General features: G+C 38.1%; 1 protein-coding gene across 1 annotated transcript in view; it reads right to left on the minus strand.

Moving 5' to 3' along the window:
• Positions 1-6,123: 6,123 nt before the first annotated feature.
• The window catches only part of SUSD1 (sushi domain containing 1), a 39,952-nt gene continuing 23,071 nt past the window's right edge, over positions 6,124-23,004 (minus strand). The window contains exons 12-16 of the mRNA XM_077790085.1: positions 14,120-14,213; positions 12,834-13,089; positions 11,335-11,374; positions 9,174-9,267; positions 6,124-6,466 (exon numbers count right to left, since the gene is read on the minus strand). Coding sequence (XP_077646211.1) covers positions 6,328-6,466; positions 9,174-9,267; positions 11,335-11,374; positions 12,834-13,089; positions 14,120-14,213 — 623 coding nt within the window. The 3' untranslated portion in view covers positions 6,124-6,327. The remainder of the gene's footprint in view (positions 6,467-9,173; positions 9,268-11,334; positions 11,375-12,833; positions 13,090-14,119; positions 14,214-23,004) is intronic.

Here is a 23,004-nt window from a genome sequence, read left to right on the forward strand (position 1 = left end):
TACCTTGATCTAGGCCCAGTTTTAAATTTGTTTTATTGTAATAAAAATGAACATCTAGCAGACTGAAACCATGAAGAGTAACATGATTGAAGTAGTATTTAGCTGAACTAGAAGCCAGATTTCATTAAGCCATAAACCACTTAAATCGTCATACTGAAACATGCTGTATAATGGCATAATAATAATAATATTAATTTGCCAGCTGGAGATTGGTGTACTGTAAAAATGCAGAACTGCTGTTGAAGCACTCTTTCACAGAATCACAGGATATGCCGAGTGGAAGGGACTCTCAAGGATCATTGAGTCTAATTCCCAGCCCCACACAACACTGTCTCCAAGAGTCACACCATGAGCCCAAGAGTATTTTCCAAATTGCTTTTGAACTCTGTCAAGCCTGGTGTTGTGACCATTCCCCTGGGGAGCCTGCTCAGTGCTCAACCTCTCCTCTAGGTGAAGAACGTTTTTCTAATACCCAACCTAAATGCCCCAACACAGCTTCAGGACATTTCTTCATCTCTTGTCACTGCTTACCACAGAGAAGAAATCAGTGTCTGTCCAAGTCCTTCATGAAGCTGTTGAAGAGCACAGGGCTGAGGATGGAGCCCTGTGGAACCCCCAGTGACAGGTCACCAGTCTGATGTCCCCCCATTCACTGTAACCCTTTGTGCCTGACCCCTGAGCCAGCTGCTCACCTGTCACATAACATGGTTATTCAGCTGTGAGCTGGACATTTTCTCCCAAAGAGCTTTTCAGCACTGGAGGGCCAATATGTAAAGCTTTACTGAAATCCAGAAAGATTACATCAACTGACTTCCCTTGGTCAGCTCAGTGGGTTACCTTTTTATGAAAGGAAATCAGGTTTTATAAGCAAGACTTTCCTCTCATGAAGCCATGCTGATTTTGACCAGTGACTGTGTTGCTCTTCATGTGTTTTTCAATGCCTCCCAAAATAATCTTTATATAATTTTACTGAAGACTGAAGTGAAACTGACAGGCCTGTAGTTTCCCTGGTCCTCTTTCCTGCCCTTTTTGAATACGTGAACAACATTAATCAGCTTCAATCAGCTGGGATGTCTCTGGATTCCCAAGATTGCTCAAAAATCAAGATAGGTTTTGCACTCACATCATCTAACTCTTTGAGGAAAGCCATCAGGTCCCACAGATTTGTAGATGTTATACTTGAGCAGCAGATCCTGCACAACTTCAGGGTCAACTGGGAGTTGCTCATTCTCACAGTCATGGTGAGTCCCTCCAGCCGAGGGTACTGAGACCCCCTTGTTGAACCCCTCCATGTTGAACAAGAGGCAAAAAATGTGTTAAATCTTCCTGCCTTGTCTCCATCCCCCTCAGCAGATATTTACAATTGCCAGCAGATATTTACAATTGGCATTCCACAGTGACCCGATTCTGTTTTTCTGTGCATGAAGGACTCCTCCAGGTTATAGGAAAGGACTGGACAAATAAGTGCATGAAAATAAAATACCCATTATGGGTAAGAATTCATAGGAATACTAAACAAAATGAAACGTTCTAACATTTTCATCAGCTAAGAGAAAAACTGACAGCCATTTTACACAGTTAAAAGGGACAGCTGAGAGAGGGCTTTCACCAACCCTACCCTTTGTTCTTGTTACATTAGTCTTTATTTAATGTATTGGCACAGCTGATTTGTGGTCATTAGCTTAGAACATCTTCGCCAGTCTACTGCCTTTTAACTACTCCCAGGATGGCTGGAGGAGTGACTTTTATATGAACTGTTACTAAATCAGGCTAAAATATCCCATGCTAAAAGCTGCTCAAGAAAATCTGGGCCTTTGAAAATTACTTTATCTTAAGAATTTGCTTTATTTCTATAATTCTTTCTCTGTTGCTTCTCATTGTACTAGCATTTTTTATAGTCTTTGAGTGAAAACCAAGTTTCCCCACTCTTGCTGGGAAATTTTTACTGTATCTTCAGCTAGTTAAGTGCAATGGCACAAACAGAACAAGATACACACACACACACACACACACATATATATATACACGCATACATGCATACATACATACACACATATATATACATATATATATATATATATATATACATACATATATATACACATATCATACATGTAAAATGTACAACATGGTAATCCAACAAAGACTCCAGGGAACATAAAACACAAACTGCCACTGAACTGCATAAATTTTGCTGTCTCAAGGTTGGGAAAACACTAATAAAATGATGTTGTTCCTTATTCCACTGTGAGATTGCAGGAACAAAGGCACTATTTCTGGAAAAAATACACAAAAAATTTGAGAAAGAGGAGAAGCAGGAAAAAGAGAACTCCAGAGCAAGTCTCCCCTTTTTCTTCTGTGACTGTAATGGTGCCGTTTTGTTAACTTCAAAATGGAAATAGCTCCATAGTAGCAATTCCACAAATTAAATCATTGTGCTCCAACTCCTCAGACCTCATCGCTGTCAGAAATGAAAGGACAGTGTCTGTGCTGTCCGAAGAGTCATTCTTCTGCTGCTAGGAACTGCAGTACTTCTGCAACACTGCAACACTGACACTTACTTCCTTACACTAGAGTCAGCACTGAGATCACCAATTAATTTCACAGAATCTACTCAGTGTATGGTTCAAGGACACCAGTTCCCCCCTTGAAAGGATTGCAATAATTAGATTTTTCATAGAATTTCATAACTTCCTAGCAGTTCTATCACTAGGAGCAGAAATCCTCTCATCTGAGCTAGAGACCTGTGAGTCATATTGCATTCTAGCTGAACCATGCTGAATATGAAATGGCCTCACAAAATAGTGCAAGATTTTGGAAATAGGAGTGGTAATTGAGAATAGTTAAATCTAAGAGCATACACAAACAAGGAGCAGACTGGCAGTCCTGGTTACAGCTGGGGTAGAATTTATTTCTTCTCAGTAGCTGTTACAGTGCTGTGTTTTGGATTTAGAATAAGACTGGTGTTGATAACACACCAATGTTTTGGGTTTTGATAATAGTGTTTATCCTTAATCAAGGACTCTTTTTCCCTTGTCTCATGCTCTGCCAGTGAAGAGGTATGCAAAAAACCCAACAAACTGGGAGGGAGCATAGCTGGACAGGGGATATTCCAACACCACGGAATGTCATAGCCAGTACGTAAACTGGGGGAAGTCACCCAGAAGCTCAGCCAGTTTGGGTTCAGGATCTGGCACCTGTCAGTGGGCAGTGAGCAATTGCATTGTGCATTACTTGGTTTTTTTCGCTTTTCACTATTCTTCTTCTTCACCACTATTATTGTATTTTACTTTATTTTCAATTATCGAATTGTTCTTAGCTCAACATGCAAGTTTTACTTTGATTTTCCTCCTCTTTCCACTTGATTGTAAGCAGAAGGAAAGGATGGAGGGAGTGGATGTAAGGTGTTTCATTTCCATGGACTTGTGGGCTTAAAACCATGACACCAGCTCATTTATCTGGCGCTGTTTGTACAATTGATTGACAATATAAATACTGAAACAAACAAGTCTGGCTGACTTCTGGCTGTCCTTATCACACCCAAAACAAAGAAATTTCACCAAAAGGTTTAAAGAACCCATCAGTGACATGTAGTAGAAACTGCGCTTTACAATAAAACCTTTTTTATTTGATATACCATCACAATTACTTGCATAAGTGTTGTATTTTTACAGTATCCTGTGTTACTTCACAATTATAAAATAAAATAGATATAATTGTTTCACTCAAGCTTACAAGACTTGTTTATCCAGGACTAACAATTTCCCATTTCCTATAAAGAGGATTAAAACACTCTGCATGTAGTGCAGACATTGGTATGGATCTAAACCAATGAGTTTCTCAGTATGGCACATTTCAACATAGCACCATGAAGTGGTACAGATCAGCAGTAAAAGTAAAGTAGATTCAGTTCAATCAACCTTACTTGGCCTGGGTGTGGAAAAAGTATCCAAGGAAGCAGAGAAAAAATTGAAAAAAAGTGCAAATTTCAGCACAAACTGAAGGTACTAGAAATGTCTCTAGAATTTCTGGAAACATGATAATGTGGTTACGACACTGCAGTTAGTTTAGCAGAAAAGCAAGAGTCTAACAAAAAAACTGTTAACATTTGCATATCTATCTGAGGATGGCAAGGTTAAACTAGTTTGCTATTCTTTCTACATCTAAGTGAAACAGATATAGGTGGAAGAAAGATAAGTACACACAAAGTAGTAAGTAATAAGACAAACACAGATGAAAATGGCTCACAGCCAGAGGTAGGTCTGCCAAGAATGACAAGGGAGGCAGAGGGAATGAGGAAAACTTGCAGAACTGTAGCTGTTGTGCAAAATGGAAGATGAAAGAGTCTTGCCTCATCTTGTCTCCCTTATCAGTCCATTCTGGCATTTCAAGAAGCTCCACTGTGTAGAGATGACCAAATCAGTCATTAAATACGTTATCTAACTACCAGCAGAAGTATGGATGTTTTGTAAGAAAAAAACTTTGCTCTGAAAACTTTACTTTATGAAAAAGCAACTTAGGTAAAAAAGAGGCACACAGAAAAGAAATAACCTACAGAAGATTACACAAAGACCTCCAGTTTTCCAATTATACCCACTGACAAGATAGACTTTATAGTCCTGATCTAAGTGTAGCATACTGGAACTCTGGTTGTTTCAGCAAAGCATTAAAAGAAGTTGTTTTTTCACAAAGGATGGCATATCTGCCTCTCTAAATAATTTCCAGCCTTTCCAGCTCTCCCTTACACAGGAGCAGCTGCTCATGAACTCTCTCTAAGGACCAGAACAGCAGGAGACTGGAAGTGGTGCAGTTCATACTCTATACTAAACCTTGCAATTTATTCCATTGAGAAAGGGAATTAGGCATGAAATGTATGTGAATGAATTTCACATGAGAAACTGAAAAATTAAGGCATGGTTTCCCAGTATGAAGAATTTAGTTATTCTTTCTCAATTAGCAACAGAAAACTACCAACTATCAATTTTTAATCCCTAATGTAGACAAAGGTGTTACTTAGCTATTAACTAGTAACTTGAAGGACAGCTCTGGAAATGTTGGATAACAGAAATGGTATCTGCCCAGACCTGGAAAAAGCACTCTCAGCTGGATGCAGCAAGTGAAAACTCTTTTTGGCTGTAACTCCTCTTTGCTTCTAACCATGAAATCTGCTGTTGCACTTTAAACCCAAAAAGACCCTAATTACATGTCGTAGAGAGACAGAACACCTAAAATTATAAGAGCAGTAGGCATCAGAATCTTAGCAATTCAGAAACTTAACAATTCCAAAAATGCACAGCATATATTTAAGTAACGTATATATTTAAGTAATACTTAAGTATATAAGTGGTAAAACACAACACATAACTCAGGAAAAAAAAAATCACAAAACCAAAACTCCTGCTTTTTTATTTCACTAGTTGACATCTTTTTTGCTAACATATAACAAAGAAACTTCTGAAGACGAATGGAAATAATCAAAGCCACTTAATTCTTTCTTACAGAAGAAAAAAAATGTATTAACTTGGAGTATGCCATAGGAAATTGGTTAATTGTATTTTATGAAGTGACTCTAACCAGATGTTACACACCAGAAACACTGATTTAATGGCTTTACTCAGCTGTAATTATAGAACAGAGATTAACAAAACTGCGCTTAACAGGGAAGTCCTTCCTTAAATTAGTTTCACATGCCATTAAAAAAGAAAGAAGCTTTTGAGCAAACTGCAATTTTATAGAGTGGTATATTACTGCATATATCATAGCAATTACTGCAAATTGCTATGAGTAATGATTGCAATATCTCTGGAACACATAAGTTGCTGACACTACTTCAGTGTGGCAACTTCATGGCTAACAAGTGATGTATCATTACTTGTAAGTGACTGACAGAAGTGTTCAACCTTTGTAATCGGAAATACAATAGGCACTTCACCTCAGATAAGGGTAGGTTTGTATTTTCATTCATAATAGGCCAGTTTATGTGTGCAAAGGTATCTAAAGTAGCAGTTAATCCTCAAACAGTCTTAGCTGGATCAGGGGATTGTTCATGTAATCAAGTACAGTACAAGCACTCATTATCAGGCACTCATGCAGCTGAAAGACTGTGACCAACACATGGGATGCATGATAACCTGCTTATGAGGGAAGGTTCTCCTTTACACACCACACCATCTGGAATAAGGCAAGACAATAAAAATCTCACTCCAGTGGCAAACACATTTAAACTGTCCATGCTGTAGTACATTTGTGACATGCAGATACCAGACACATGCTGGCTTTGAAAGAAGAGCATGTTTTTTTTCTAGGCTGACTTCAGGGAATAAACCATCAGAGAAGAGAGACACTTTCAGTCTCTAGGAATGATGATGCAATCCCTGCTTGTGTCATGTCTACTGTGGTAGATAAATGTACAGCCTCACAGGCTACAGCAGCAGGTGGGGAGTGCACTGAGCTGTGGAGACAAGAGCTGGAGAGAGAAAAAAGTTCTGGTTAAAAAAAAAATCTTACAAATGATTCAAGGCTCAAGCACAGACCTGACAGGGAACTTGTATTGCTCATATTGATTAATTGATATATGACAATGCTTCTGAAGGTTTTTGAAGACGCATGGTGCTGCTACATATCCTGATCACTACAGCCAGTGTGAGATGGGTAGGAAGCATTCCCACAGGTTATCAGATGATTACCTGACCAGTGTTAACCTTGGCTTCAACAACACTGATGCCCAGTGCAGATCTTCAGAAATCTAGAGTTCTGGCACTGTCTTTATGCCTATGAATCGACATCACATACAAAACAAAGCAAGAGGAATGGAGCAAGGTGTATGAATGAGGAGAGACTTTAATAATAACAACTATGGGCTAATGCACTTTTAAAAATTAAAAATATAAAATCTAAGGACATCAGAAGTCAGATTTTACTTTGTGAATGCAGTTCCACACTTATTGAGGAACAGTTGGAACTGCTGTCAGCAGCCACGCTAGCAGGAATTCACACCCTGACCCATTGTGGAAACATAATTCCTGAGACAGCAGACATGTGGCAAGCTGGTGAGCACTTGAATACAGTGGCTCTTTGTGACCAAAGCTTACAGGGAGCCCAAGAAATAATCCAAGACCATTCACCTGACACCATGGCAAGATCAGCCATAGCTATTTCATTACTGACAAGTTTGTTTAACCTCCTCTTGCAGACCACCCAGAAGCTGTACTCACAATTTGTTCCCATGCCTCCCTCTCCTACAATTCAGAAGCACATGGGTATGCCATACATGTACAATTGGCACTACCAACAGGAGAAAGTTGATCTTTATGTAGTAGCATTTTGTATATTTACATATTATGCTTCTTGGCAAAAATTTCTCTGCCAGGCTAAGCAACCCACCACTAGAATGCCCTGTTTGCATTTAGATTAAATAGATCTCAGGTCTCTCTTATCAAATTCCACTCTCCTTTTCTCCTTCTGGACCACATCTGTCTTGCAGAAGTGTATAGAACAGGACCATGGTTTTACAACTGGATAGGACAGAAAGCTGACTTCATGTGTTTTTTTTTCAAATCACATTCTTATTCAGAAATACTTTAAGCTGATGGATAATTATAACTAAAAGCACGTTTCTTATTTAAAATATTACAGATACTTCTTTGTGAGCATTGTGTAGGGTCTTATCACAACTGACATTTGCCTACTGCTGGGATGTGTCAATTTTAATTTCTGTCAATGATTCTGTCTGATATTCCTTAAAACAGGAGAATGGATTAAAAAATTTCTCTGCACATGGGATCAAGGGCCTAAAAGATACTTGATGACTTATTAAGTGCTTGTGCCCTACAATACACCACTGCCAAATTTACCCAATGTGATCAGCTTCCTAAGGATTTCATTTTCTCTCACTCCTTTTCAAAGAAGGCTGAAGGGGAAGTTCAGAGTCTATCTTCTCTGCACTCTCACATGTGGCTCATACTCATATATGATTATTCCAGTACTGTCTCATATCTCAAATATCTCTCCTATCACTGTGAACCTAATTGATTTGACATAGTTTTGAAAAGTACTAATATCCCTCTGCCACATTTTTGCCAGAGAAACTGAAATAACTGAGAAGCCTTTCACATCATGAGAGCCCAGGGAACCCTTTTCTCCTGCAATAAGTCCTCTGCCAGGAGTCAGCTACTGTAGAAATCAAGACAGTAAAGGCCCCTTCTTTCTCAAACATCAAAGCTGACTCTGACAGTGTTTTCAAATTCCCCAGAAACAACCAAGACTGCAAGTTCAAGTTTACCACTGCATTCTGCTGCTAAAGGAAGCCTGAGATCCATTTATTTAGTTACTTAAAGAAAAAAATAAGACCATGGAACCTTTAATTCAGAATCTTGATTGCAAGAACTGATTTGAAATTTAGACAACCACAAAAAATCCAAATAGACCTACTTTCTTCAGTCCTATATACTGCTAATTCCTTCTGTTTCAGAGCACCAAATAAGCAGCTTAACTAATCAATGCACTATTTCATAGTCCCCAAGCTGGAGGCTCCTGATTGTTCAAGGGAAACATATCAGAAGACTATTCTTGTAGATATGCATATTGAAACAACAACAAAGACATAGATTTTAGTGAAGAGGTTTTACATGTATGTAGGCATTTACAAGTACAGGACTTGCATTTTTGTTTTAACTTTGAAAGAAAGACAGTTATGAAGTTACTGACCCTGCTTGAACGATCATGAAACATGAATAAATCTTCTAAAAATTTTAAACATGTTTTTCTCATGGCCTTTAGGTAAAACAATTATTTTCAGGCCTTTTGAATAAATTTGGGAAGACAAAAAATTAGCTCTGTACATAAGCAAAGTGCATCAACATTTTGACAGCATATAAATTCATGTACTTAATTCCCATTAAATTAGAATACTTCTGTACTAAAGTCCTGATTCTATTCACTGTCTTAAATTCTTCCTTTATTAACACATTTCAGATGCTTTGCCAGTAATTGCAAAGATACAGAGGTACATCAGCTCAAGAAATGGATAGAATTAGTGGCCACTGAAAGCACCCTTGATTACAGTTTCTAAGCACCCATGATGTCTAAACCAAGTATGTTGGCAAGAAAATCTATCGGAAAAGGAAAAACACATGAAGGAGGATTGCAAGACTGGAGGCAGCAAGACCACATACCGTGCCATGGAGAATGACACAAACAATATAAGGCAGACAGCAGCCACTGACCCTAATCCAACAGCAGTCATGTATTGAAGAGTGGGTGGTAAATCTGAAAGAAAGTATCAAACAAGTCAAACAAACCAATCAAATAGTGCAGCATCAGTCTGCTCATAGCTGAAGTACAGCAACAAAACTCATGGCTTATGAATTTATGGCTTAGTGAATGAGAGTAATGGAGCTGACTACCTGGTAGTTACCATCCAGTTGAGGAATAAAGATTAATTGGAGTATTTAAAAAAATATTATGATGCTCATTTTTGGTAAAAGATATACCTGCCCTTGTAGCACTATAACACCAGTTTTCATCAGCAAATTACACATCTCTAGAGAAGATATCAGCCCTCCATAAAAGTTACAGAATTGTCTTCCCTCCATATTGTAGACTGCATATCATGAAAAACCCATAAACTTCATTTAACTTTTTTGTGGCAGGAAAAAGTGTGCTTTTAATACAGTTTTCTACCATTTTTTATGATGATCTATCACACATTGTCTAGCTAGATGGCACCTGAAATAGGGTAATTTGGTTTAGATTTAATTTACAGATTTGCCTTCCACACAAGTTGAATGAAGGAATATTTCCCAAAGGATTCACCAAGCCAAAAATACTCTCAGCCTCTCCAGCTGCAGAAGTACATTAGGGTAAAGGACACTTTGACTATATGTCCATTCAATATAAATGCAAATGGGTTTACACCAAAAGCCAAAGGCCTGAGCTGACCTACTCTGTTCTTCCTGTGCTCAATCTTTTAGACTCAAAACAAAATCCACCTATTTGTAAGACAGTCTTTGATGGTGCGCTGCATGTTGATAAATGACAAATTCAGAAAAGAACAGTCTTCTGTCTTTCCAGAGTTATTCTACAGCTATTGCCTAAGCAGTCCTAGCAATGGAACTGTTGAACCTATGGAGCCCTTGAACTTAGCAGAATCTCCACAATGAACTGCCTGCATTATACTCTAGGTGTGGTGGTAAATGAACTAGGTCATAAGAATAATTAAAGAGTAACTAAAGAAAACCTAGAAATAAACAGAGTTGTCACCATAAGATAGATCACTTATAGTGATAATTTGACATGGAGGAGGTGCACCTCAAGCACTCCATGCACCACACGATTTGACATCATTCCAAAGTACCGTCTCACTTCCCAGCACTACTGCCTTTCCTAACTCACATTTCTGAGATTTTTAACACAGAAGCAGATTCTAGGGCTCATAGGAGACTTCAGCGATGCTGCTTTCTTTGTCAGGGGAGGCAAATGTTTGCTGTTGCTGAAACATGACGTCAGTGAAGAGTAGTTTCAGCTATGGTGGAATGGAAGGAAATATGATCTCTAGTGGATTCCAAATTCCTCTGAGGTAAACTTATGGAAATATTTTAAAGTCAAAAAGTAAATAAAAATAAAACCACACTGAGAAATTTACAGGGTTTTAAAATTATGCCACTTGTATACTTAAGAAACTATGCTTACCAGTATACAAATTAGCCATATTTTTCATTTTTGCACAGTATCTTCTGGTTTTTTTAAGACTGCAAAATTCTTCATGGACCATCTGAACACTCTAAAATAAAAAATATGGTCTCTAATAGCTAAAACATACTGCAGTGATGTGTTGGTGGTTTTTGTTGTTTGGGTTTTTTGTATTTTGTTGTTTTGGGTGGGTTTTTGTTTTTCTTTTGTTGTTTTTCTTCATTTTTGTGTTGGTTTTTTAAATATAGTTTCAATTTTAGTTATTGTTGTTGTTCTTTGATTGATTTTTTAAGTCTTTAAGCCAATATAAAACTATCTTAAAATAGGCTTCTGAAATTTCACATTTTCTGTGCTACAAATCCTTTGTGCAGAGAAATTGCTGAAAAGATTTGGATGTGATGCACAGAAATAACAACACTGAAAATCAGGGAAAAACAGGAGAGTCCATTTTAGAATAGATTGCTGAATCCATTGGAACGGAATAGTGAAGAGCAAGGAAAATTTCCTGTCTCTAATATTTTCAATCTTTGAAGTCAACAGATCATGAACCACAAAAGAAGAAACAGCCACAGCAATTATTAGTTTATGCTGCCAAGCAAAGCCATGACAACTTAAGACTTTTTACTAAAGTAAAAATTGACTTACTTTTAATTTGTGCCCAAATGACACAGGACTGTGTTCTTACCTAAAAAAGAAAACATAAAAATCACTGTTTTTCATGAGAAAAAATTATTGTTACTAACACTCTCTGAAAGATCAGCCATTGAAAAAAATTGATTAACAATCCTGCTCCACAGAGCACATTTTTCTATGAAATTCTATGAATATGTATTCTATGAATACAGTTCATTGTCCAAATTCCAAGATATTTTGGATGTCAATGTTAATAACTTAATATCATTCATGAAATGAAATGTCTTCTACTGTCATTTTCCTACTTTTCCTCTTACACAATTAATTTAAAAATTAATTAAACAACAGACTTGTCACTTCATCTCTGCTACAAAAATTTCTCAGACTACTGTTAAATAATACTGTGCAAATTAGTAGATACCAGAATCCTCTTATTACATGCAATTGTTTTATTTCACTGACTTGGAAATGAGGCAGTTACAGTTAAAAGGTAAATCCTTTTACTCTAGAAATACATTTTGATAATAAAATACTACTATGAAAAGAGTACTTTATAATATGCATAAATGAAGACTTTATTCACTATTTCTTAACAGAAGCTGTTTTAATTTACTGAGATTTGTCTGTAGGCTTCCAAAATTGTAGAGAACTATATATAAATTACTTGTGGATCAGTTTTTGCATGCTTTCTTGTTTTGTGCTGTATACACAAAGTCCTAAAAACTCTATTTTGATGGCAAGATGAGGCGCTGTTTTGAGTTAGCTTAGTTCAGTTTTTTCATTTGACATTCAGGAACTGTTTTGCACACAAGGAGTTATCCCCTGTCCCATGCGAGAAAAACTTTCTACTGCTGAGACAAAATATATTATAAAAAAATTTAAAACTGCTAACTCCTGAGATAGATACAACTGAAAAACTAGATGATATGCACATTTTAGAAACTTTTTATTACTAATTAAAAATACGTATTTATTTTAAAATTATATAAAATTAATGATAAAAATATACTTTTTTTTTCCGTAAGGATTTCTCAGTGAAGCTGGAACAGATGCTCACTGCCTTTTGGAAGATAACAACATCTGATAAAATATTTTTTTCTATGTCATTTGGAGTATTGGGACATTATTATAAAATATTTAATTAAAAATGAAAATGGGTGGATTCATCATTGGTAAGGAGTGATTTTCAAGTTCTCATACTAATCTCTTTTAGTAAATTCTGGCTCAATACAGACACCTTCAATTACTGAGGGCAGGGATGACCATTCATTTTTAATTATTTTCTGTTGATTGACTTTTGGCATTCAGAGTTGCTTCACCATTAGAATGACATAAGTACCATTAAGTAATGTTAAGAGATATTTAAAGAGCTTCAGATTCAATCTAATTCTGTCAGCTAGGAGATCCTTGAAGTATCATAAAAAAAATGAATACCTAGCTGACATTTTCATTTTTCTCCAGCAATATTTCATTCAAGAGGTGTAAAGAAGAGGCTTTAAAACATCCATTACCTTATTCCACTCACTTATTATTTTCAAAAAAACACAATACTCTTCTCCCAGCTTTAAAGGAGCATTATAAAACTTCCCATAATAATGTCTGTCTCCAAGAGCAATTGACATATTATCAGCAACATCCTTCGCCTGAAATTCAGCTGCCACATATCCTTTAATGTCAGTGGTGTTACTAAAGAAAGTTGTAGCATCAAAGGAGTCACAAATAAAAGTGCTTTGCAAATCCAGAGGAAGCACAATCACTTGATAAAGACTAGAGTAAAACAACAAAAAAAAAAGTAAATATTAGCCCTCATTTCAATGAAATAAGCATCAGATAATCATCCTGTTTTTTCCAAACATTTATACTAAATATTTGTGTGTGTGTGTTCCACTTCGCAAGATGCACTGCAGACAGAGCTTAGAGCTGGGTCTTCTCATCACATTCATGTTATTGCTACATGCTTATTGATATTCAGAAGAACATAAAACTGACATACTTCAGATTATCTCCTCCTCCTCACATTGAAGTTCACCTATGAAATAATATTTTCTCCAAAAATTACTTGTAAGTTCAAAGAAACAAGATTTTTTCTATTGAAAGGAGGAAAGTACAGGTACCATTTAAAAAACATTAATCAAATCTGTCTTCATACCTCTCAAAACAATGTTTAGTATATCATATTCAACTGCAGGAAGACTATTCATTACTGTTGTTACACCAGCCATTCCATTAAATGTTACTAACTTTCAAGTACTTTCTGCTTCAGTGTAATATTGAGTTACCTGTTCCTTCTGTCACAAACAGCACTCAGTAAGGGGTAAATCCTTTTACTCTAGAAATGCATTTTGATAGTAATACACTACTATGAACTTCACTACTATGTACTTCAGAATATGCATAAATAAGGATATTATTCACTATTTCCTCTGGCTCTGGGGTGGGGAAATGTACTGCATGAGTTCATTGGAAAAGAAAAATCACATCAATAGAGGTGTGTTTGTATCCATCAGTAAAGATCTACTGTAACCTCACTGTGGATAAAGCGAAAAGAAAAACAAAATAAAACCACAAAGTCAGTGGTGAAAGCTCACAATTACCCAAACTAGGATTTTCTTCCAGAAAACAGCAAAAAGACTGAAATTAAATATTATTCTGCTAAGGGGAGAGAAACTGGGGGGTACAGTTTGAGGTTTTTTCATTGCTAAAAAAAAATAATCTTGTCACCCAAAACAGTTCTAATCTATACTTAACATGAATCTACAAAATGTTCTTTGAAAGGGTGACTAGCACAAAGACAAACCTGATTGGTCCATTTTGATCTTCTGCTTTCCGGAGTCTGAGCAAAGGTGCAGAACCTTTAACTGCAACAAATTCTACTTCTGGGAAAGGGGGATCTGAAAAGTGAATGAACACCTGTGGTTCAGAAATGTTTTAGAAATATTTCAGGCATCAGTTCCTAGCAACTTTTCGGTTCCTTTTTCAATTGCTAGCTAATTTTTCCCCCAAAACATCCTCAGTTGAGCCTTGAACCTCAAAGAGCTAAAGCCTGTAGGCAACATAAACTGGCCAAGCAAAACACAGAGGAAATATGATCATGGGGATCTGGCAGCCTCTGTACTTCCGCTAGATGGGAAGAAGAGAGATACAAAAAATGATGGTTGACTACAGAGAAATGAGCCATGAAAGCTTTGTTGGAGGAAGCAGTATTATTTATTAAACTAATTGAAATGGTCAGGGAGAAGAAAAATCTGAAACTGTTCACACAGCCCATTTCAAGAAATACAATGGTATGATAAAGCAGAATTTAGTAGTGCCAAAAGTGCTTTCAAGAAAGCAACTTCCTTAAATACTCCTCGTAGTCAGGTAGCAATCTCCAGGCCCTTAAATTAGATTTCAATATTGATACAGAACTCTAATCTGTTTTAGTGAGAATTTGCATCAAGGCCAAGGCTGAACAAATAGTTCTTCCTCTAATTTCAATGGAAATTATGACAGCTGCACACTGATATGGAAATTACCATTACCATCCTGGAAGCAAAAATGAAAATAGCTTCAGTATGCACAGCCAAGGGGGCAGAGTGTGAAGCATAGACACCATCAGCCCAGAAGTCTGAAAGAACTTGCACAGGTAAATACAGGTACAGCTAGGCTTTTTGAACACCAGGCTGCTAATGTGGTATCTGACTGAAGAGTAACAAATGCAATGCTTATGTACAGAACACCAAGGCTTCAGACCTAGAAAGAATAATCAATAGCATGAAGAGAAAAAAAAGAAAATCAATGTAGATTTCCCAAAGTTAAGTGACATCAGGGAAAATATTGCTGAGATGCATGGATTTTTCAAAGAGCTGGAATACAAATAACTGCACTTATCTTTTGAAGTATAGAAAATCATTAGTTTTGCAGGAGAAAATGAGGATTGTTGGAAAAACTGTCAAGAGGGTAAGTAACTGCTAAAAAGGGAGCTAGAAAATCATGTTGAAAGCAGAAGTACTGGGATGCAGGAAGGTTATTAGAGATTAGTACTACTAGCATTTTGTTAACAATCATGGTGCAAAATCCCAGTATCTACAGATGAACTTTGCTGCTCAAAGAAATACAGAGATTTTGCAAAAGAAGAATTGAACCACCCTAACAGCTGCTCTTCAAAACTGGGATTAAATTCACCAGTACAAAATACAAGGTGATACATCTAGGCTTCTAACAAGAATTTATGCTAAATATTCTAATTGCCTTTGAGTAGTAGGAATGGCATATTAGTACATCTCTGAGTGTTAGGCACCAATATGACAACAGAGAGAAAAAATCCAAAAGGTTGCTCTAAAAGGCATAAGAAACAGGCTTACATAACACTAGAATAGTATCACCAAGATACACAAGGCCATGTTCAACCATTTCATGGTGCCTGAAGTTCCAATCATCAATGTGACAAAACTGTGTGAAACCAGCTCACAGGATACAAGGAAGAGATAGATAAAGAAATCCTCTTACATGAGGCAAACAAAGTTTCAGGTTTGTAACATATGAAGAGGCAATCCAAAAGACTATATGACCTCTGCTTAACACAGATGAAACTTGTGAGGGGATACAACTTAAATCCAGTGTGCCCAAAATAAAGCTAACAGGCCATACAAACATCCCTAGCAAGAAAAATCTCTAACCTTTGACAAAAGTCTTCCTCAGGAGAACCTCCTGAAAGCTCACCTACCAAAATAAATTGCTTTGGTAGTTTCCTTTACCACGTTATCTTCAAAATCAGGCTATGGGTGAACTACTAGTGAAGAAACCAGCTATGAACATTTAGGACTGAAATGAGAGTAAGATTTATATGATGACCTACAGCTTCCTCCTCAGGGAAAGCAGAAGAGCAAGCACTAACATCTTTCTGATGACCAATGACAGGACCTGAGGGAATGGTCTGGATTTGTGTCAGGGGAGGTTTAGGCTGTCTATCAGGAGAAGGTTCTTCACTCAGAGAGTGGCTGGGCACTAGAACAGGCTTCTCAGGGAAGGGGTCCCAGCATCAGCCTGACAGAGCTCAAGAAGGATTTGGACAATACTCTCAGAAGGATTTGGACAATGCTCTCAGGCACATGGTGTGACTCTTGGGGATGTTCTGTGCAGGGCCAGGAGTTGGACTTTCATGATCCACGTGGGTTTCTTCTCAGCATATTCTATGATCCTCTGAAAGCAATTGTTCTACAGTTACTTGCTTCCCCCTAGTAGAGTCAGGGCAGAAAACCCTTTCTGAGAGTTTTCCAAGTTAATGAAACGTACTGCACTGCTGCCTGCAAGAACATGAAACAGACTTTGCTCCTGTTCTTTTCAATACCTCTGCCGCCACAGACACTGTAGAAGGTACAGGCAGAATTTCTATCTGAACAACATAAATGAACAACTAATATTTGATAGCCAATCTTTAGGCTCTTTGCACTTTGCAAAGTTAAGCAAATATTAATTAATACACAGAAATTATCTCTTCATTTCAGTGATTCCTTAGCACAGACACTGTCAACAGAATGACAGGAGAATATATTTCTCAGGGTGGTTTTATCTGGTATAATTATTCTATCTCCTTTCCTTTGACATTCACTATAATCACAAGACAATATTATTAATTTTTCTAAAGAATTTTTCAATTTCCAAGAAAAACTTGGGAATTTCTTCTTAATGCCAGCCAGAATGTGCATTGCATGCAATGGTTTTGCACTGATTTTATGGATAAACAGCATAAGAGGAAACAGATGTGGACTCAGGTGATGATGCTAAGGTCATAACAACTGATATTTCTATTTTCTGTAATTTGACAGGAAAATACAAATTATGCAAATAAGTAGCCTTCCAGAACTGACAGCTCTAGTAAGTGAGTAAAAGAGAAAATAATCTGAAAAAAAACCACATAATGCTGTTAAAGCATGGAGTCATTTGCTATGTTTAGTTTCTGGTAAAAAATACTAGTTATTAAAAACATCAAGCACACAGAAGACAATCTGTTTTAATAAAAAGAGTGAACAGTTTGTAGCAACGTGAAGGAATAATACTACTACTAATAATAATATAATTGAAAGGAATAATTTAATTTTTGGTGATCAGAAAATAAACTCTAAAGGAGTTATTTCATATGCAGTATTTGCCCACTCTGACTTTTTTAATAAAATAAGAACTTTGCCAGAAATTAAACAACTAAAAATATAATAATAAAAAAAATATGTCTGCTGGGAGGTCAACGTTATTACCAGATTTAAAAATACAACCACACAGAGCAGTTGGAGAGAAAAGGGGAATACTACAGAGAAGCAAGGACTTGCACCAGGTGAAGAAATCAAGACCCTTCATTCTGTTCACATTCTGTTAGCACTTTGCCTTTCTGAAAGAATTAATTTTTTTAAGTCTTCAAGTGCAGAACAGACTACCATATCTGTAGCAACATCAGGAAAACAGAGAAGAGCATAGCAAAAAATGAACTATATCCAGAGATTGTTTTATTCTAAGCACTTCCTTGTCATAGCAGTTAGGAACACTTGAACATTTAATGTAAAGGATAATTTTCTACAATAAGAATCCATCTACTGGTTTTCTCTCTGAACTGGAAGGCAAGCTACAGGGAATAAAGTGCATGCCAGGAAGAGCTTCCTGCTGCAGCAACACTGAAATCATCACACGCCTCAGTGCTGGAGCTAAAGCCTGCTTGGTGTTACACTTTAAGCGCAATGACAAAGCTTTAAAAACAGTAATGGAATTGAACAACAAAGTACAAAATCAAATGGCAACTCTTCACCAAAATTGATACTCCAAAGAATCCAAATCAAAGACTCTTCTTAAGACCAGGTTTTAAATAAAACAACCCATTAGTGAAACAAAACCATTTGCATTATCTTAATTCCCTGCAAACAGTGGATTTCTTTCATGAGAAGCCTACATAACTTAGGTCAAAGTCACAAGGTGCTTATATAGCTTGAGTTATAAGACATAATCTGATATATCTATATAACGTGAATCATAACTTTCTATATGTAAATAACCTGACTTATAGCCTTTTATACCTATATTACATGAATCATAACATTTTATACCTATATAACCTTATATAAATAACTTTTTAGACAATGTAATGGCTAGTATATGGTTAATTATCTGCTCAATGCTGAATAGACAAAAAAGAAGAAAAAAACACACCAGGTGGATAGCTTTAGAGATAGATAAGTATAATACTAATGAGAAATTGGCAAATGTTAAGCCAATTAGCCACAAAACAAAGAATTTAGGCAGGTTGGGATGAGACAGACAAGGAACATCCTAACTCTGCATGCTCCAAAGACAAAGATGAAAAGTTCAAATGTGAAGAAGACCTTGGAAGCCTTCATCAAAGACCCCTGATGACCCCCAAACTGGGGGGGTGCAAGCACAGTGCAAAAGAGCTTTTTATAACCACGAGATCATACAATGTAAATTCGTTCTGGCATGTATATGCTGATATTGTAGTGACATAGTGACATGAAGCCATACTGTCTTTATAAATATACCACAGCACTTGACAAGGATGAGTGAATTAGGTGGAGATATCTCCTCACCACCAGTGCTGTGATAAACAAATACCTGCTCTATAGACACTGGTCTATGGGGGATTTATTTCCAGCCCCTTTTAGGCATAATATGGCTATTTGAAAGCTTTATTTTCTGAAGGTTTTTGCTGAATTTTAAAACAAGGAAGTAAAAAATACTGCTGTAAAAATAAAACTAAAATAAGGTAGAGATATTAATACAACAGAAAACATTGTTTATTGTTTGTATTACTGTTCAAAGAGTAATTAACTTTACTGTACATATTAAAATATAAATGTTCTAGTACAGAGTGAGAAGATATTTGTTAGTTAGAGAGGAACATTATGTAAAAAGAAAGAAGGAGGGAAAATAAATAAATCAAGACATATACAGAAAAAGAAATTTTGATCTTCTTTAAAGACTGGTTGTTTCTGGAAATCCCACTGGTGATTCCCTCTGCTGACTGTGGCTTTGTTCTCCTGCTCCGTGGCTGAATGTCACCCATCCAGCTGATGATGAGAAAGGTATGAATTCACGAGGCAGCAGCGCAGATGGAGCCAGAGCGCTGTCACCAGCCAGGCCAGCTCTGCTGCAGTGCGTGCCACGGGCCCAGCTCCCGCACGGAGCTGAGCTCTGCTGCGCAGAGGGGCCTTTTTTCCTCTGGGGCCACCACGTCCTCGAGAGCAGAATGGTCCCGGGCTAGGACAGAAAGCCAAAAGCGGGGAGACGTGCTCCAGGGACCCTGGCTGGCACCTCTCTGTCTCCTCCATGCCAGCAAGTGACCTGCCACTCTGCCCTCACTGCGAGTGAGAACTCACAGCCACACAGCACGCGGGAGCCAGCTCCTGCCCCATCGGGTGTTTTCGGCCCCAAGAGGCCCCGATTCCAGCTGCAGAGCACCAGAACCAGTTCTGGGCTGGGAGCTCCACCTTTGAAACTAAATCTGCCCACATCTCGCTGCTTCTTGTATGGATTGTCTCTAGGCACGTCGCAGTCACCCAACCGTGCTGCCACATGTGTGGGTGAGCCGGGTGATCCCCATCTCCAGGCTCATCCCTGCCTGAACATTTCCATTGCTTGTCTTCTGCTCTGCTTCTTCCTGAGGCACCTTTCCCATGTGATCTCCAGGAACAAAACGAAATGTGTTGAGCACTCACATCTGCTGCTCTTCAGACCCAGGGTGAGGTGTTGAGGGTCTGGCAGCAGCATGGGAACTCAGTGCTGCTGGCTCAGGGTGCTTGGGTTAGAGGCCTGCCTGGTCCTTCCACAAGAGGGGACGTGGTATGACAGACTCCTAACCCCAGTGAAAAAGGAACCCTGCCAACAGCCATCACTGCTCTTATCCCACTTCCTCAACTGATGACAGGACCTTGCCTGGGTAACCAGAGGGATGCAGAACTGTGCTGGACGCTCAGGGTGAGCACCCAGTCTTACGCTGCCAGCCACTCCCTACATCACTTGCCTTTGCTCAGCACTCTGCATCTCTCCATTCCTCCTGGACCTTGGCCAAGTGTAGTGATCCTTTGCACAACTTGGAACTGCTTTAATGGGCTCTGTGGCACAGGTGACTAGCTACATATGCATAGGCTCATATGCACCAAGATGAAGGTATTTCACAGTACCTGGCCATGGGAGAGGAGGAAAATTTTGTCAGGGAAAACTCAGCAAGGTGCTTTTGGTGCTTTCAGCTAGAAGACACCATGTTTACTTTTCATTGTTTCTCTTCTCTGAGCAACCTACCCAAAGCAAACAGTATGGAAATCAGAGTTCTATTCCTCTTTCAATGCACTGGCTGTAAAGCATAGACTGTGTCACCAATATCAATTGCTTTGTAAACAGAATAAGAGAAATTATCTTAATGTTCATGAATTCCCAGAGACTCATGAAAAATTCTTATTATGGAGGAGTTCAGGAAAATCTCTGCACAAAAATAAAAAGTACATGCATATATATGAAATTGTTTGCATTACCTCATTTCCCCCTACATTAAGAAAAAAGTAATCATCACTTCTCTCCCCTTATTACATAAATCAGAAACTCCCTTCCTGGCAATTCTCATGCTCTGATGCTGCACACTTTACTGGACTATTTCTCTGTAGGTACATGATGTTATGAACAAAACAGCCTGGCTGGGACACTTGGCTTGAACTAAGTACTGACATTGAAATGTTAATTAGCTAATTGCTCCTGGAATCACCTACCGCCCCACCCTCACTACCATTCTAGGACTGGGATGCAAAATAGGGAGACCAGTGGAATCATGGGAGGGGGTTTTGGGGATGAAAACACCCCTAAATGGAAGGCTGGGCACAGTGGAGGGGGGTGGATGGGTGTGCTGGTTGGGGAAAGGGGAACCACATCTCTAGTCTGGGTTTGACCTGTCACCATAACCTGCAGAGGACCAGACTGGACAGGGCTGTGGGAAGCAGGCACAAAGGAACAGATACTCTTCCTGGTGTTAGCAGGAGGGAAGGAGAGGGGTAGCTGCTGCTTGACTTTGGCAGCAGGCACTGCACATCCCCTCACCCTTTGGCTACCAGTGTGCCAGGAGGACAGGAGAGAGGACAGGAGAGAGGATGGTCTGCTGGGACTTCAGATACAGACTGGACACCTCTTCACCTCCAGCTACCAGTGTGCCATGGAGTCTCCAGGGACAGACTCTGCACCCCTTCTCACCCTTCGGCTACCGGGAAAGCTGCAACAGCGGGGGCGAGCTCCGTGTCGAGTGCCCTGCCCAGCTGATCTTTTTAATAAAGAGCTGAACATTAATAAAGGCATAGACCCTGCTCATTACACATGATGCTGGTGCTCTGGTGCTCTCAGAATAAGAGCTGTGAAATCACCACACCTCCAGTCTTTTACTTCCTCACTGGAAAGTAGATTTGGGACTTTCCCTACTTTTTCAGAACTTAAAGAACTGCCTTTATGAAAGAATGAGTATAAATGTTTTCCATCCTACATCAGATCAGAACAATAGTCTATCTTTTATATGCATGTGTACATCCATAGGCAGATGAACAAATTAGACATCACAATCTGATCTGTAATGTACATTTTCCACACAAAAAGACAAGGGAGCAGGGCTCTAGGAGATTGTACTTAATATGTGATGGAATACTTTCACCTTATTCAAGTAACTCTCTAAACTCTCTGCTTGTGAGTCTACATTCTCTCTCACGTGTTCATATGAAGACAGAGATGAGGCACACATGAGTACATGGCCTGCAGGTAAATCCTGGGCTAAACCAAAAAGAATAGCAGCTGAGAAACATTTGAAGTACTAAAATCACCTGAGGCACACAGACTCAAAGTCAAGCCTACCTAAACCCCCTGGGAAGTACATCTACAAATATGTAAGGAATTGCAGCATGTGTGAATAGTATGCCTTGAGCAAACTCAAAATACAGCTTGATTCTAAGCAGAAAATCAAGATGAGGAAAAGCAATGAAAAATAATTAACCTAATATGAATTATTTTACAATAAGGAAATGTAATCAGTAACTCAGGCACAAAAGATCCATGTCTAGTGTCCAGAAACACTTTTGGTCTTACTATGTCTTAAGTCACAGTGGTTTGCTCTAAACCAAAAAACAGATAACCAGACTCTGTAAACATATAGGCATTCTTGAACCCCCAAAGCACCAGAGTTTTCATAAAGAATCTACCCAAAGGAAAGATCAAAAACAGATTCAAATATCAATAGGATTTAAAGTGGCTTAACTGAAAAAAATTATTCTTATTCAGAACATTAGCAAAGAAATTAAAATAGACCTAGCTCTTTATTTATTATTCTGTTTTTTCAAACACTTGAAAAAGTGGTTACAAAATGGTTCAATCATCTTCATTTCATATGTAAAAACAGGTAGTGAAATTAAGAACAATGTCTCCTCTGAGCATGCTTTAATAAAGGATATTCCAAATGGAAAATGAACAGAGCCCTGTGTAAATTAATCACAAATATGCCCACTCCTTTCCTTCTCTGGAAAGGGGCACAAGATTCCTTGCTTAAAAGACAATCTTGCTACCATCCTTTTACAGCTACAATATAATCACTGCCTAATAATTTATAATAATTGACTCAAGTTCCTATGTCCAGGAGATAAGTGGTGAAAGTTTCTTTAAAATAAATTAAGACAACATAAA

This window comes from Lonchura striata, chromosome Z (assembly GCF_046129695.1).
Source record: "Lonchura striata isolate bLonStr1 chromosome Z, bLonStr1.mat, whole genome shotgun sequence".
Classification (NCBI taxonomy): Eukaryota; Metazoa; Chordata; class Aves; order Passeriformes; family Estrildidae; genus Lonchura; species Lonchura striata.